This window comes from Vulpes lagopus, chromosome 3 (genome assembly GCF_018345385.1).
Source record: "Vulpes lagopus strain Blue_001 chromosome 3, ASM1834538v1, whole genome shotgun sequence".
NCBI lineage: Eukaryota > Metazoa > Chordata > Mammalia > Carnivora > Canidae > Vulpes > Vulpes lagopus.
In genome coordinates, this window is record NC_054826.1 from 145062864 (window position 1) to 145075184 (window position 12321).

The 12321-nt window shown below is 42.2% G+C and overlaps 1 protein-coding gene across 1 annotated transcript in view; it reads left to right on the top strand.

Annotated features, from left to right (window-relative positions):
- Positions 1-274: 274 nt before the first annotated feature.
- DIPK1A (divergent protein kinase domain 1A) overlaps positions 275-12321 on the top strand; it is a 122262-nt gene continuing 110215 nt past the window's right edge. The window contains exon 1 of the mRNA XM_041747627.1: positions 275-442. Coding sequence (XP_041603561.1) covers positions 389-442 — 54 coding nt within the window. The 5' untranslated portion in view covers positions 275-388. The remainder of the gene's footprint in view (positions 443-12321) is intronic.

The window sequence follows — 12321 nt, forward strand, 5'->3', positions numbered from 1 at the left end:
AGCGCGCGCCAGCCGGCCCGCCGCGGCGCCCCCTGCCTCCTCCGCACGCCTCCCCTTTAAGCGCGAGGCGCAGCTGGATTTGTGTCGGCCGAGGCGAGGCGCGACTCCCCTTTATGGCGGAGTCGGCGGCAACGTCGCTGACAGCCGCGGCGGCGGCGGCGGCGGCGGCGGGGCGAGCGGAGCAGGAGGCCGAGCCTGGGGCCGCCGGCCGCCGTCGCCGCAGCGGGGCCGGGGGGAGCGCGGCGCGCGGCGCGGCGGGGGCGGAGGAGTGGGCGGGCCCGGCGGGCTGGGGGCGGGGAGGAGGGGGAGGCGGGGGAGGCGGGGAGCCGGGCCGCCGGCGCTCGGGTCCGCCTCTGACTGCGGCGCGGCGGGGCGATGTGTGATTACCATGGCGAGGAGTCTCTGTCCGGGCGCCTGGCTCAGGAAACCCTGTTACCTCCAGGTAGGCCGGCGGCGAGCCCGCCGGGCGGCCCCCCTCGCCGCGCGGGACTCGCCCGCCTCCCCCCCCCCCCCGCGGGTCGGCGCCCGCCCGACCCCCGCTGCCCCCTGCCGTCCGGCACCTGGCGGCGCGCCCTCCCCGGCCGCCCGGCTCCGGGGCCCGGGTCTCCCCGCCTGGACTCGCCCCGGCGCCCCTGGCGTCCCGCGAGCCCCGAGCCGTGCCCCGGGCGCGACCCCACGCCCCCGGGAGTTGAGGCTGGGCGGCCGGGGCTCGGACGTGCCGCCGGCTTCCCCCGGGTCCGCTGCTCTCCTGCCCCTCCCCGGTGGGCCCCGCAGGTCGGCTTTTCAGGACTCTGTGTCTTCGCTCGGTGGTGGGAAAGGCGGTGTGTCATTCCACCATATTTCAGAAGATCGTGGCAATTTGTCACCTCGGTGTTTCCCCCCCAGATTCGCGGAGCAGCGACGTGTGCGTGCCTAGCGCTGAGCCCCTGGATTCGGTCCTCCCATCACGCCCGCGGTTTAAACGGGAGGCTGGGCTCAGGAGCCCGAGAAAGAGGCGGGTGGGGGTCTGCCTCCTAAAAGGACGGGGGACGGTGCCTGGTGCCGAGCTCAAATACCCGAGCAATGCAAACGTAATTCTCAGTCATGTCATGTGTACCGTTCGCGTGTTCATCTTGCATGATTTCCCGTTCCACCCTCTGTGCCGCTGCCAGGCTGTGTCTTGGAGCCCTGCTGCTGCCTTCATGTAGTGTCGGTCACCAGGGGGACCCAGCCGGCGTCGTGAGCTGCCGAGCGCACAGCCATCACCCCGGTGCAAAGACAACTACAAATCAGTGCCTCGCGTGGGTCAGCAGCGTTGTCCGCATCCAGAGGACAGTACTCCCTTTACCCCTTATATTAAAAGGCTACGGTATTGATTTTGGGGAGAGGAATTCATGCCCTGCTGGCGCTTTATAAATTATTCTAAAAGTTGAGAAGAAACCATCGAGGGGCAAATAAATCATTCTTGTTTGGAAATTGCCTATGTAAATGGTTACCCTGCATTGAATGATGTACTGCAAATTGGAAGCCTGATTTGACAACATATGATACAAAGAATATAGGAGTGAAAATTGAACGCCCTGAGTCCTTGGAGCAGCTCCACCAGTAGTAATTATGCTGGAGTGACAGTGGAGTGAGGCAGTGTGGAATTCAACCCAGGCCAGACACCGCTTCATAACCCTTTATGTGAACAAGAAAAATCTTTCTAGGCTCTCTCCCCAAAATAAGTTTATTGGGATATTTAAATCTTGGGGGTTTTTTTAACTAAAACTAGCCATTTTAATTTTTTAGATATTGTGGCCGACTTTATTTTAGATTTTGATTAGTCTCTAAATCTTCTCCATAAATGTGACAGGTTTTGGCACCATAGCTCAAGAGCTTTCAGATTGGCTGAATTAAGATTACTTTTACAAATAGTTATGCTTCCATTAATGGCAAACATTTGGCAATTCTGCCTTTCTGAATGTGCACATCATTATCTGTTACTAAATTAAGGGAAATTTGGATTTTTTAGCCATTTCAAAAGGATTTGGGGGCATAGTGATATTTTTTTAATTTCTTTTTTTATTGGAGTTCAATTTGCCAACATATATCATAACACCCAGTGCTCATCCCGCCAAGTGCCCCCCTCAGTGCCCATCACCCAGTCATCCCAACCCCCCACCCGCCTGCCATTCCACTACCCCTTGTTCGGTTCCCAGAGTTAGGTGTCTCTCATGTTCTGTCACCCTCACTGATATTTTCACTCATTTTCTCTCCTTTCCCCTTTATTCCCTTTCACTATTTTTTATATTCCCTGAATGAATGAGACCATATAATGTTTGTCCTTCTCCGATTGACTTACTTCACTCAGCATAATATGCTCCAGTTCCATCCACATCAAAGCAAATGGTCAGTGTTTGTCGTTTTTAATGGCTAATATTCCATTGTGTATATAGATCACATCTTCTTTATCCATTCATCTGTCGATGGACACCAAGGCTCCTTCCACAGTTTGGCTACTGTGGACATTGTTGCTATAAACATCGGGGTGCAGGCGTCCCCGGCGTTTCACTGCATCTGTATCTTTGGGGTAAATCCCCAGCAGTGCAATTGCTGGTTCGTAGGGCAGATCTATTTTTAACTCTTTGAGGAACCTCCACACAGTTTTCCAGAGTGGCTGCACCAGTTCACATTCCCACCAACAGTGCTGGAGGGTTCCCCTTTCTCCACATCCTCTCCAACATTTGTTGTCTCCTGTCTTGTTAATTTTCACCATTCTCACTACTGTGAGGTGGTATCTCGTGGTGGTTTTGATTTGTATTTCCCTATTGACATAGTGATATTTTAGTAGACTACTTCTACATAAAATAATGATTAAATAAAAACATTATGAATTTTAGTTTTATATTTGAATTAAATAAACTTAAAACTTGGGAACCCCGGGGGACTGGTGTCTTAATATCTTGGTATTAGTATTTATTCTCTTTATGAATTTTCTTGTTAGTTGATTCTCACTATACTGTTTCAGTTTAACCACATTAAAAAAAAAGGCCTTCACATTACTTAAGTGTCATATCTTTTTCTGTTTCCTGTTGTCTAAATGCCTCCTCACCTTCTGCTTTTTAGAATTCTTCTACTGCTAGGTGCTTCAACCTTGAAATTGTTTTGGGCAAAGTCAAAATACTTCCAACTGAGACTATTATACAGCTACTCAAGTTTCTCAGCTACTGAAGATTGAGTTAATACGTACAGTACTCCCTTTCCTCTTTTATTGTTTTATTTTTCCTGAGAATAAAATCATGTTCTTTTAGGAACAGCGTGAGGCCTGAGAACAGAGCTGAGCTTTGTTCATTTGTGCTTCTGGTTCATCATGACCTTGAAAAAGTTTCCTAACTTTTTAGTTCCATAGTTTCCATATCATAAAGTGGAGATTAGAGTTCTTAACTGAGTACATCACATGAGTATAGTGAGGACAAGCTAGATGAGGTTAAAGCTGCTTTGTGACAGTTTTACTACACTTTATTTTTTTTTTAATTTTTTAAATTTATTTATGATAGGCACACAGTGAGAGAGAGAGAGAGGCAGAGACATAGTCAGAGGGAGAAGCAGGCTCCATGCACCGGGAGCCCGACGTGGGATTCGATCCCGGGTCTCCAGGATCGCGCCCTGGGCCAAAGGCAGGCGCTAAACCGCTGCGCCACCCAGGGATCCCTTTTACTACACTTTAAATAGAAAAGTGTGTGAATTTAAATGGCAAGTACATATAGGTAAATATGTTGAATTCCTTTATCCAAAGATTCCTGGATTTCTACTCCCCTTCTTATTTATTAGACATTTATTGATATTGACCTAGGTACAAAATGACTTATCATATTGAGTTTAGTCACTTCCTTAATATTTGCTGGAGGCCTGTCACATGCCAGTAACTTTGTGAGGTGATAGCAATTCTTTTGGAGCTAATCAAACATTGTGATCCTCATGGAGCTTAAAGTCCAGTTAGGGAGACAAACATTAAATAATCCCAGAAACAAGGCACCTGGATGGCTTTTGCACATGGTGTCTGCCTTTTGCACAGGTCATGATCTCAGGGTACTGGGATCCAGCCCTGCATCAGGCTCTCTGCTCAGTGGGGAGCCTGCTTCTCCCTCTCTCCTGCTCCCCTCATTTGTGCTCTCTCTTTCAAATAAATAAAATCTTTAAGAAAAATCTCAGAATTGTGTAATGACAACAGTAAATGCTATGAATGAAAAGAGAAGCAGCAAAAGACTACCTGAAAGGAAGAAAACTGTTTCTTGCTCTTTTAAAATTATTTTACTATGGCAATTTTTATATAGACGTAAGGCAGAAAAGAATAATGAAGTCTCACCTACCTATCTACCTGCCCTGAAGAACTACCAGTATTTTATTTCATTTCGACCCCCATCATCCTCCTTCCAACTAAAATAGGGGTTTTTTTATAATTAAAAAAAATTAATTCTAGTATAGTTAACATACAGTGTTATATTGGTTTCAGGTGTACAATTAGTGATTCAACACTTCCATACATTACTCAGTGCTCATCATAACTGTACTCTTAATCCCCATCACCTATTTCACCCACCCCCACTCTACCTCCTCTCTGGTAACCATCAACTTGTTCTCTATAGTTAAGAGTCTGGTTTTTTGATAGTCTCTTTATTCTTTTGTTTGTTTTGTTTCTTAAATTCTACATATGGAATTTGTTTTTCTCTGGCCAACTTATTCTACTTAGTATTATACTCTCCAGCTCCATCCATTTTGTTGCAAATGGCAATATGTTATTCCTTTTTATGGCTGAATAATATTCCATTATATATCTATATACATATATATAATATATATGCCACTTCTTTATCCATTCATCTATTGATAGACTAGGCACTTGGACTGCTTTCATAATTTAGCTGTTGTAAACAATGTTGCAGTAAGCATAAGGGTGCACATACGTTTTTGAGTTAGTGTTTTCATAGTCTTTGGATAAATTCCTCAGGAGTGAAATTACTAGATGATAGGGTAATTCTATTTTTAATGTTTTTATTTAATAAAGTTTTATTTTTCAAAATGTACAGTTGGTAGGATCTGTTCATACATCTTCACCAGCAGCTATAGGGCATCTCCATCCTTAGTATTTCTTGTGTAACTTACTTGAGCTCTGTGCTCTGAAACCAATTTAATAGATCATTTACTAAGGAGCTAAAGGTCTGCCCTGGCTAGGAACCTCAAATCTTCAGTCTTTCAGAGACAATAGCTGGAGTTATCAGTTTATAGTTGAGAACTTCCTTATGGAGTTTGTCGTATGTTGTCAGGTTATTGAGATTGTCCCAAACTTTGCCTTTGGATCTTTTTTTTTTTTTTTTGGTCTTACCTCAGGTTTGTTCACTGAGTCTTTGTCTTTCTTGGATGACTGTGGCATCTTTTCTTGCTGTAGTCCTTGGGCAACATTGCAAAGCTCAGAGAACAGCAGCCACCCCTGCAAACTCACTAAGATGACAGACATTGAGATAAGAAGCTTTTTTACATTTTTTAAGGAACCTCCATTCAGCTTTCCGTAGTGGCTGTCGAAACCAGAGTTCACATTCCCACCAACAGTGCAAGAGGGTTCCTTTTTCTCTACATTCTTACCAATACTTGTTGCTTCTTGAGTTTTTTATTTTAGCCATTCTAACAGATGTGAGGTGATATCACATTGTGGTTTGATTTGCATTTCCCTGATGATGAGTGATGTTGAGCATCTTTGCATGTATCTGTTGGCCATCTGTTTGTTTTTGGAAAAATGTCTGTTCATGGTTTTTGCCCATTTTTAAATTGGATTGTTTTTTGTTGTTGAGTTTTATGAGTTCTTTATGTATTTTCCTTTATTGGATATATCATTTGCAAATACCCATTCACTTTCAGTAGGTTGCCTTTTAGCTTCATGGATTGTTCCCTTTGCTGTGTAGAAGTTTTTATTTTGATATAATCCCAATAGTTCCTTTTTGCTTTTGTTTCTCTTGCCTTGGGAGACATATCTAGAAAAATATTGCTATAGCAGATGTCAGAGAAATTATTGCCTGTGCTCTTTTCTAGGATTTTTGTGGTTTCAGGTCTCATGTTTTGGTCCTTAATCTATTTTAAATTTATTTTTGTGTATGGTGTAAGAAAGTGGTTCAGTTTCATTCTTTTGCGTGTTGGTGTCCAGTTTTCCCAGCACCGTTTGTTAAAAGACTGTCTTTTTTCCATTGCCTCCTTTGTCAGATTAATTGACCATATAATCATGGGTTTATTTCTGAGCTCTCTGTTCTGTTTCATTAATTTATGTGTCTGCTTTTGTATCAGTACTATACTGTTTTGATTACTACAGATTCATACTGTATCTTGAAATCTGAGATTGTAATACCTACAGTTTTGTTCTTTTTCAAGATTACTTTGGCTATTCAGGATTTTATTGTGGCTCCATACAAATTTTAAGATTATTTGTTCTAGTTCTGTGAAAAAATGCTCTTGGTATTCTGTTAGGGATTGTATTCAATCTGTAAATTGTTTTGGGTAGTTTGGACAATTTAACAATATTTATTCTTCCAACCAACTATAGTACCTTGAAGCAAATCTCAGATATCACATCATTCCATCTAAGTACCTTATTATGCGTTCTAACAAATAAGGATATTTTTAGACATAATCACAATACAATTATGATACCTGACAATTTTGATAACAATTCCTTATTTTCCCTGCCTTCCTTGTGGATATGCATTACCCTGAGAGAACTGACTAAATTTGCTGTGGAGTGGGCTTACTGTGATTCAAGAGGGTCTCTCAGCAAAAATAAAACAAAACAAAAAAATACCACCTCACCAGCTTGTTCGTGCTGGAAATTCATCTAGGGAAACTAATTTTCATTTTGTATTTTGGGAGAATGTCTGAAAATAAATGTCTGGTTTAAGTAATATTTTCATGTAAATGTATTATTTTATTTAGAATGAAGTGCATTAGTTAACAGGTATTAAAGATCTTGTTTGGGGGATGGGGATGGAGTTAAGAGTACAGAAGGAATTGGATTTCAGAGATGGAAGGGAGATAGGGAAGGTTGCAGAGACCAACTTTAAATAGTTATAATTTTATTGTTTATCTTCAACTGGGTGAAGTAAAAAACACAGATATGTCTTGAAGTGTTCAGGCCTCAGAGTTTGTAAGTTCCTTTCCCCCTACAATTTATAGTGAAAAAATTTTATTTTTTTATTTTTTTATTTTTTTATTTTTTTATTTAAGATTTTATTTATTCATGAGAGACAGAGAGAGAGGCAGAGACACAGGCAGAGGGAGAAGCAGGCTCCATTCAGGGAGCCTGATGTGGGACCTGATCCCAGGACTCCGGGATCACGCCCTGAGTTGAAGGCAGACGCTCAACCACTGAGCCACTCAGGCGTCCCTATAGTGAAAAAATTTTAAACGGTTGACTTAATTATAAAGGACCTGCAATCCCAGTATTTTTATTGATCCAGATAACACTGTGGTAGTTGATAACACTTCTAGAGAACTAGAGCATTATGCAATTAATGATATATTTTCAGCTATAATATGGATTAAATAGGTATTTATGGGCTAATGTGGGGGCATAATCACTGTTTAAAGTTTTGTTTTGGGGGGATCCCTGGGTGGCGCAGCGGTTTGGCGCCTGCCTTTGGCCCAGGGCACGATCCTGGAGACCTGGGATCGAGTCCCACATCAGGCTCCCGGTGCATGGAGCCTGCTTCTCCCTCTGCCTGTGTCTCTGCCTCTCTCTCTCTCTCTCTCTCTCTGACTATCATAAATAAATAAAAAAAAAAAAAAATTAAAGTTTTGTTTTGGGATGCTGGGGTGGCTCAGTCCGTTAAGTGTCTACCTTCGGCTCAGGTCATGATTTGGGGACCCTGGGATCCAGCCCTGCATCAGGTTCCCTGCTCAATGGGGAGCCTCCTTCTTCCTCTCCCTGCCCCTGCTTATGCTCTCTCTTGCACGCACGCTCTCTCTCTCTCTCTCAAATAAATAAATACAATCTTAAAAAAAAAAATAAAGCTTTGTTTATGTAGTGAAAGAGATTCTACGACTTGTGAAGAAAAACTGATGTGGCATATCCATATGTTAGAGTATTATTCAGCAGAAAAGAGGAATGAAGAACTGACACATATACAATAACATGAATGAACCTTGAAAATATTAGATACATGAAATAAGCCAGCCATAAAATACCACATATTATATAGTTCCATTTGTATGAAACACCCAGAAAAGGAAAATCTATAAAGACAGAAAATGGATTAGTTATTGCCTAAGGCTGGGAGGGTTGAGGGGAAATGGGTATGAGGTTTATTTTGGGGGTAATGGAAACATTCTAAAACTGAGACTGGTGATGGTTGCATTCTTTTTTTTTTTTTTTAATTTTATTTATTTATTCGTGGAGACGCAGATAGAAAGGCAGAGACACAGGCTACATGCAGGAAGCCCGATGTGGGACTCAATCCTGGGACTCCAGGACCACGCCCTGGGCCAAAGGCAGGCGCCAAACTGCTGAGCCACCCAGGGATCCCTTGATGGTTGCATTCTATGAATATACTAAGAACCATTAAACTGTATACTTCAAATGAATAAAATGTATGGTTTGTGAATTATATATCTCAGTAAAGCTGTTTAAAAAAAAGAAAGAAAGAAAAGGGACTGAGTTTAATCCCATTGATGTGGTCCTTTTCTCTGCCCCTTGTTTCAGATTCCACCAATGCCGGCTTTTTGATGCAGGGAGTACTTCTTCCAGAGAAGTGGTGCAGGTGTACTGTTTGTGTGTGGGGCCCCTTTGTCAGCCAGGAGGGTTTGTGACCTGCCTGAAACAGATAGCTAACAAACATTTACCTAAGCAACAAGCTTCTCATGGCAAGGTATCATTCTCAGAGCATACTAACTTATAATTCCATCCTTTCCAGCTATTTTGTTGAAAACTTACCTGAGAAATAGTGCTTCCTGAACTGGCTAAATGCTGAGGCGCATTGAATAGAGTCCTGCATCTGAGATGGGAAACCATGGATGTATTAACCAGTTCAAGCCATTTTTAGGCAGTATTTTTCTTTTTCTTGCCATTATGATGATACTACTTGTGGCTCGGTGGGTGTGGCAACCCAGAATGACACCTGCATTTATCTGTTTTTAGCAGTATGTTTTCTACAAATTAGGACCTACTTTGTTTAGGGGTTGCTCAAGTCTGGGCGGAACTGATAACACAGTCCTATAATTCCTTGGTTTGAGTTTAGAATACCTTCTTCCTTCCCACTGTCATTAAGTCCTGGATGAATGAAAGTGAAGACAATTTAGAGCAATTCTCTATATTTAGATTATACACATTTTCCATTCTAGTCATTCCGTCTGCGTGCCCTGTTGCATTGACAAAGCTGCTGCAGTTCTACTGGAATTTGAAGTTTGAGATCAGTATTTCTAAAGATTTTTAAGCCCTTTAGATTGCAAAAGTTTCACATTTATTGAGGCATCTTTTAAAAAATTATTAGTTCCAGTAGGTGTTCAGTAGGGCTGTCAGGAAGGAGTGGATAGATAGCATGTTCTAATTAGGATGAGGGCACATGTTTAACATTTCTGATGCCAGGCTCTTTGGCATATATTAGTATTGTTTTTCAAACATGACTGCTGTAGATGGTTCGGTTCTTTATGACCTAGGGTGGTTATTTTGTGGGATTTAATGCCAGATGGGGTTACTGATCTGGATTAACTGGTAGTAAGTGATAATGTTGACAAATACGATACTTAAGAGTGTTGTGGCTTCTTGCCCATTTTCAGCCTCCAGGATTATTTTAAATCTAAAGATAATTAGAGCAGGTGATGGTTCCCTATTCCCCAAGGGCTATAAGTGGTATGGTTCTCATCATGTTTGTTAGACCTGCTGTTCTGAGCTAAATTTTTGCCTTTGCCTGAAACTAAATCTCTAAAACTATGATTAGCTTCCTGAGACCAGTGAGTGTATTGAGAGCTTATGCATCCTATAATGTCTTAAATTCAAGCAAAAAATTATAATGTAGGGGATCCCTGGGTGGCGCAGCGGTTTAGCGCCTGCCTTTGGCCCAGGGCGCGATCCTGGAGACCTGGGATCGAGTCCCACATCGGGCTCCCGGTGCATGGAGCCTGCTTCTCCCTCTGCCTGTGTCTCTGCCCCTCTCTCTCTCTCTGTGTGCCTATCATAAATAAATTTAAAAAAAATTATAATGTAGCCATTCATATTTCCATTAGTTGCTTTTTACCTCTGTTAGGAGCTCAGAGAAATGATGCATTTTCAGGCAGACAGCATCCTCACCATACTTTCAGGCTGTAGCATACATAGCAGTGTTAGTAATTGTTGGTTTCTCATTGCTGCCTTCCCAGTGCCACCCTGTTTTTTTCGTTTTGATGGATTATAGAGTTGTTTTGTATTCTACTCTGTAGAAATTTCCTCCCTCCCTTTCTTTCCTTTTCTTTTCTTCTTTTTCTTTCTTTTCTTTCCACTCCTTCCTTCCTTCCTTCCTTCCTTCCTTCCTTCCTTCCTTCCTTCCTTCCTTTCTTCCACAGTTAGGTAGGTACATTTCAATGTTTTCATCTCTTCTTCTTCTTTTAAGATTTATTGTTTATTAGAAAGAGAGGGCATGCAGTTGGGGGAGAGGCAGAGGGAGAGGGAGAGAGTCACAAGAAGACTCTGGGCTGAGTGTGGAGCCCAACCTGGGGCTGGATCCCAGGACCCTGAGATCATGACCTGAGTAGAAACCAGGAGTTGGGTGCTCGACTGACTGCCACCCAGGTGCCCCATAATTTCATTTCTCAAAGTGCTTTGAAACAATATTATACCATTCTGTTAAATATCATATTTTTACATTATTTGGTTGAAAAGCTAAATGCCTCACATTTTTAACATATTTCTAGACATTCAAATATTTTGTGAATAATTTTTTAAAAAAATTTTTAATCTACAAAGTATATAAACTTAGAAAAACTAGGATATTGTAGTATGAACATATTTGGAAAAAAACCCCAAAATATTAGTGGATGAATTTTTCTTTAGAAATAAGTAATTCTGGGCAGCCTGGGTGGCTCTGCGGTTTAGCGCCACCTTCAGCCTGGGGCATGATCCTGGAGACCCAGGATCGAGTCCCATGTCAGGCTCCCTGCATGGAGCCTGCTTCTCCCTCTGCCTGTGTCTCTGCCTCTCTTTCTCTCTGTGTCTCTCATGAATAAATAAATAAAATCTTTAAACAAAAAGAAGTAAGTAATTCTTTTGGTGGGGGGAGTTGACTTAGTAGTTACTGAAATTAAATAATTTATCTTTTTTAGCTGTGATCATGGTACTGTGGTTATTTTTTCCTTTTGTTTTTTATTTTGAATCCAAACATATGACATAAAATACACCATCTGACCATTTTTAAGTAAATGGTACATTGATGTTAATATATATGCAAGTTGTTGGGGTACCTGGGTGGCTCAGTCGGTTAAGCATCTGCCTTCAGTTCAGGTCATGATCCCGGGGAATTAAGGCAGTTGGAGCTGGGCATGGGGCTCCCTGCCCAGCAGGGAGCTTGCTTCTCCCTCTCCTCCCCACTCATGCTCTCACTATCTCTGTTGCTATCTCTGCCTCTCTCTCAAAGAAATACCCCCACACACACATACACACACACTGTTGGCATCAGCTCTCTGGAACTTTTTCATCTTGCAAAATGAAACTCTGTATTTATTAAACAACAGCTCCTCATTTCCCCCTCCCTGCTAGTTTACTAACCTCATTGTACTTTCTGTTTCTATGAGTTTTGACTTCTTTAGGTAGCTCATATAAGTAGAACCATGCAGTGTTCGTTTTTTTTGTGACTGACTTATTTCACTTAGCATGATGTCCTCAAGATTCATCCATGTTGTAACATATGACAAAATTTACTTCTTCTAAAGGATGAATAATATTCTCCTGTATGTGTATACCATGCTTTCTTTATCCATTCATCAGTCACTGGACCTTTAGGTTGCTTCCACCTCTTGGCGATTGTGACTAATGCTGCAGTGAATATGGGGATGCTAATATCTCTTTGAGATCCTGCTTGCAGTTATTTCAGATATATACCCAAAAGTGTGATTGCTCAATCATAGGGTAATTCTGTTTTTAACTTTTTGAGGAAAATCCATACTGTTTTATGTTGTGGCTGTACCATTTACATTCCCATCAGCAGTGCACATGGTCTCTATCTGCTTACCAGTACTTGTTCTTTTCTGGTTTTTTTTTTTTTTTCTTTTTTAAATAGAGGCCAAACTAACAGGTGTGAGGCGCTATCTCACTGCGGGTTTGATTTGCATTTCCCTGGTGATGAGTGATGTTGA